Source organism: Rhododendron vialii, chromosome 5a (genome assembly GCF_030253575.1).
Source record: "Rhododendron vialii isolate Sample 1 chromosome 5a, ASM3025357v1".
In the NCBI taxonomy this organism is placed as follows: domain Eukaryota; kingdom Viridiplantae; phylum Streptophyta; class Magnoliopsida; order Ericales; family Ericaceae; genus Rhododendron; species Rhododendron vialii.
The window spans coordinates 16,718,891-16,723,694 of NC_080561.1; the positions used below are offsets into that span (position 1 = coordinate 16,718,891).

General features: G+C 43.4%; 1 protein-coding gene across 1 annotated transcript; it reads right to left on the reverse strand.

Annotated features, from left to right (window-relative positions):
- Positions 1–3,630: 3,630 nt before the first annotated feature.
- LOC131326229 (uncharacterized) lies at positions 3,631–4,243 on the reverse strand. The gene has a single exon (XM_058358923.1). The coding sequence runs from the start codon at positions 4,158–4,160 to the stop codon at positions 3,651–3,653; it is 510 nt and encodes a 169-aa protein (XP_058214906.1). The 5' UTR covers positions 4,161–4,243; the 3' UTR covers positions 3,631–3,650.
- Positions 4,244–4,804: the final 561 nt, after the last annotated feature.

A 4,804-nucleotide genomic window follows, 5' to 3' on the forward strand; every position in this document is an offset into this window, starting at 1 on the left:
ATGCCCACTTCCACTCAGGGATAAACTGAAGCTGTAACTGACTCTTTAGACTAAGAGGGGATATTAGATCAACTAACTAGCACCCCAACTGGAAAAGAAAAAGGGTATACTGGAAATATGGCTGGAGGAACCTTAGGGATTGGGCCTATGGCTTAGCCTTCAACTTGTATTATGTCACTCCTATTGTATTAGGCAAACAAACTCCATAGAACTATCTTGAACAGGATTGATCCATGGCCCTCTAAGCCTATCCAAGGTAAGCAGAAATGCCAATCCTTTCAAACCCAATTAAGTGACTTTGAGATTGCCCTAGCCCCATTTCCTCTACAAAAAAAAAAAAGGAGCTATATTATCCTGCTGGAAAGCTGATTGAGACAGATTACTTTGAAACAGGATCAACGGAAACTATTTGCTCGGCTGGACCATATTCCATAGCCCTGCTCAGGTTTTCTATTTCATTATCTAGGGAAAGAACCTTGGCTAGGTGAAAACTTGCTTTTCTTATTAGCTTTCCTTCTCTCGCTTGACCTTGTCTTGTGTTCAATAAAGAGACTCTATTGTTGCTTTGTCCGGGCCTTAGTTATTTCATTCTTCTCGTGAACTATCCCCGTTCAGGGGGTAGGAGGACCATAGGGAAGCGATTTTCTTTCTTAATTTCCTAAACCAATCAAGTAGCTAACTCGCAAAGTAGGAATCATCTGAAGAGTCAGAAGTCGGTGTTGTAAGATCAGTAATAAGAATCTCGTAAACCAAGGAGGTCTGGAACTATCTTTCCAAACAGGTACCGATCGAGAAGGTAAGAGAATCTCTTTCTATAGAACCTTAAGAGCCAGAGGCTGAAAGTGCATGGCTAGGGAGTGGTTCAAACTCCTACTTTCTTGTTGGGAACTAAGCTTATAGCGAAGTCGAGGGCAATAAAAGAATCGAACTTTGTTGTTGACTTTCGGTTTGGTTCATAGTAGGAGGGGTGTAACTATCCCTTTAATAAGGCAGATGTTACTAATGGAAGCAAGTTCCTGAGCGGGCTAAAGATCGAGGAAAAATAAGCTAGGCTCGGACGTTGCTAATAGTAGGAGTGGAGTTTGGGGTTGGTTAACCTTTGTATGAGCATATCTACCGAGGAGCTAATGAATGTGCGGATCATTCGATATCGAGATCCGGAGAGCTTGGAAGTGAAGTAAGGAACTAGCTTGAAATAGTTGGCTATCAGTACTTGATTGCAACCCCTTGAATCGAGTGAATTTGGGTCGGGCGTACGATACTTGGTTGATCTGGATTCTCTTCCATCCATTTCTTACCTACCGAGGCTGCATCTGGAACTAAATAGGATAGGTAATCGATGAAAGCTCCTTCGGACCCTCGTTTAGTTAAGTCCTATTTCAAACAAAAGAAGCAAAGAAGGGAAATCTTTGTAAAGGCAGCCCTCTTGCTTACGTCCTGTGTTCCCCCTCGTACACGAGTTTGATTCTCGTAGAAAGAGTCTTCCCACCTCATCCAATAAGCGAGTGAAAGCTCCTAATCTTTCTTATCCATTCTTTCCTCTTTTCTTCAACACTTTTCTGACTTCAGTCTGTGATAAGCTAGGTGCATCGTATAGTAAGATAGATAGATATCCCATTCTTTCTTTTCTCATTTCCTAATCTTCCTATTTGAATTCAGAGAAGATTGGTTTGCCTGAATCACGAGTCTTATATACTCTTTCTCCATATTATATATTCTCTGAACCCTGTCACATATATTGGCTTTGCCAAACCTAAATGGAATTCATTACCTTATCAGAGTGAAACTCGACTCGCCCTATATAACTCATTTTTTGAAACAAAAGAATGACAGAGTCAGAGAACCATCATTCTGGACTTTTCAACAGATAGCCCATTTCTTTTATGACAACATCCCCGACTTCTTAACCATGCACATTCTTAGCGAAGGCACTAATGTCCTTATTAGGACTCCACTATCTTGGTGCTAGGGTGCCTTTCTTTCTTCAATTAGCTCGGGTGAAGTGCCCTAAGGGCAAGAAGAGACGAAGAAGAAGGTGGGATCTTTTCCAGCAACAGATTTGGATAGATGACATGAAGCTGACCCCGATCCCTAGGGGAGATTAATCTCTTCTTCTTCTTAGCCGCACTAATATATTAGTACGCGCATCTCGTCTGAACGTCTCTTTTTTTTGGGGTTCAAATCCCTCTTTTCAAGATCAGATTCCCCGTCTTGCTCTCTAATTCAAGCTTGACTTCCGTTTCTCTTGTAGAGAGAGAAATAGATGAACAGTGGAGCACTATCTCAATTGCATCGACCCCTACCTCACTCTACTAACCCTCTCGCTTCGTACACTATGCTTTTTTCCTATCGGTCTCATAAACCGAAGATAGATGGTTGTCATGGCTCTTTGATGGGTAGCCCCTGCAGAGGCCGAAGGGCAGAACTTTGTAACAGAAAGTTCCCTATTGAGTGATGAAAGAAGTCTTTTCTTGGTCCTGCTTCGCCATCTTGATCTGATTGTATCCCGAGAAGCCATCCATGAAAGAGAACATCCCATTTCCGGCAGCGTTGTTGACTAAAATAAATGTCAATGTGAAGAAGAGGGAAGTTATCTTTAGGGCTTGCTCTGTTCAAGTCACGATAGTCGACACACATTCTGACTCTTCCATCCTTCTTCAGAACTGGGACAAGATTTGCTATCCATTCCGGGTAGGTAGCCACCCTGAGGAAACTGGCTTCAAATTGCTTCATCACATCCTCTTTGATTTTTAACAACCATTGAGGCTTCATTCTCCTGAGCTTCTGTTTGACAGGCTTGCATTCTTGTTTTAGTGGGAGCTGGTGCTCAACAATATCCCAGACTAGGCATGTCCTTATACGACCATGCAAAGACGTCTAGAAATTCTTTGAGGAGCGGAATTCTGTCCTTGTTTATGGTTGTTTGACAAGGACGTGCCTATTTTGACTTCTTTGCCCACTTCTTCTGACCCAATGTTGACTGTTAGGGATTCTTCTAAGTTGGGTTTTGGACCATTCTCATGACGTTCCACCATGTCAAAAATTTTCTTGGGAGCTTCAATTTCAATGTCGTCTCTTCGTCGAGCTCGATGTAAAAATTATATTCAAGGGAAGGGCTAACCTCTTGATCTATTTGGTCATACACAATGCTAGGCTACGTATCCCCCTAAAATGAAAAGAAAAACATTCTGAAACTATTGCAATGAGTACAAAAGATTGTTTCAAAAAGTAAAAGGCGCGTTAGCCTATCTATAGTAAGGGCCCCTTTCTTACTCGTTAGCGCTTTAGTTTTCAATAAGGACGTTTAGGCTTTACTAATATAAGATAGAAAGGGCTTTTCTCGTTTAGTATTGCTTTGGCTTCGCCGTATCTTGCTGGCGCAGAAGCTACCGCAACTAAACAAAAAGAAAATGAATGAAGGAAGAAGGCATTAGCATTAAAAAGACTACAGAGGCATTTCGGGCCGACTATAAAACTACGACTACAATACAAGTCATAAGCGATAGCGAAGCCAAGCCGGATAGGCTTTTTTATGTCGAAAGCCCCAAAACTCGCTATCTTATAGCAGACAACTAACGCAAGCCTACTCAACTAATATCATAAGTAAAGGCCTATTCACATCGCAACTAATAGAAAAAACAACTACTAGACTAGACTAATAGTTGAGTGCTCCTTGTTGTTCGGATGGGTCTGAGCTTCCCAAGCTCTATGCTGTTGGGGAACTCTACAAGGGTCTTCCCACCTTCTTTATTTATTATATTTGAGTCTTTGGAGTACTTTGGGATTATATTCCGCGCCGAGGATTTTTGCTTGTGGGCCGGGGTGAATACTGCAGACCAGCGGATCTGGTGGTCGACAATCATTCGGACTTGGTAAAGGTTGTCGCGGCATCTATAGTAGGACAGAGGACTTATCGCAATGTCCGCGGACCAATTTACTATGTCTCCGTCGCTAACGTTCATCAAGCAGGCCATATGGATTGGCCAGGGTCTTCTTCGGCTAATGATACCTTGATCTCGAAGCCTTCGGAGTATCTTTTTGATAGGCACCTCTATTTGTATGGGGAATTCGCTGCTGATAGATCTCACCCAGTGTCCCCCTCCTTTCCCCATCACCTTTCGACCCGCGGGAGTATACAATGACCACTTTCGGGCACTCATGCCCGATCGTGAGACTACCTGTTGAACGTCCGATGGCACCTTGCTCCGACCTGAGCTATGCAACAACAAGATCCACCTTGACCCTAGCCATGAGCAGGTTGAAGAGAGCTCTAATAGGCCTTGGAGGACCAAACCCACGTATGTGGCAAAATACAGGGATGACTTGTGGCTAAGGGTGGAAGGCTAACCAAGATCGGATATAGCTGGTTTTCTGCAAAATCTATTTCAGTAGAGCATATGATGTCGATGGCCCGAGGTAGAGCACTCAATGGGCTAGGGTGGCCCCATTTCGCCTTACCAACCCCAGGGAAACTCCAAATACAAGCCTAGATCGTTTGTACAGACAGACTTTTTGGGTGCTAAGATCCAAAGTCAAGAGGGAAACAGCCCAGATCGTATGCTAAGGTTCTTAAGCAATCACTTAGTGGAAAAGGAAGTGATCGAGCGATGACAACCAGGAGGTGGGCTTGGAAGCAGCCATCCTTTGAAGAAAGCGTAATAGCTCACTAGTCTAGCTCCATGGCACCGAAAATGTATCAGGGCTTAAGTGATTCACCGAAGCGACGAGACCTTGAAAGCTGCTTTTTCAAGTGTCAGTAGCAGGACGTTCTGTCAATTGGGGAAGGTTATTGGTGACAACACCT

Bases quoted from the DNA above. Each gene is read 5' to 3' on its own strand.
- LOC131326229 (XM_058358923.1), bottom strand. From the start codon at position 4,160: ATGAGTGCCCGAAAGTGGTCATTGTATACTCCCGCGGGTCGAAAGGTG.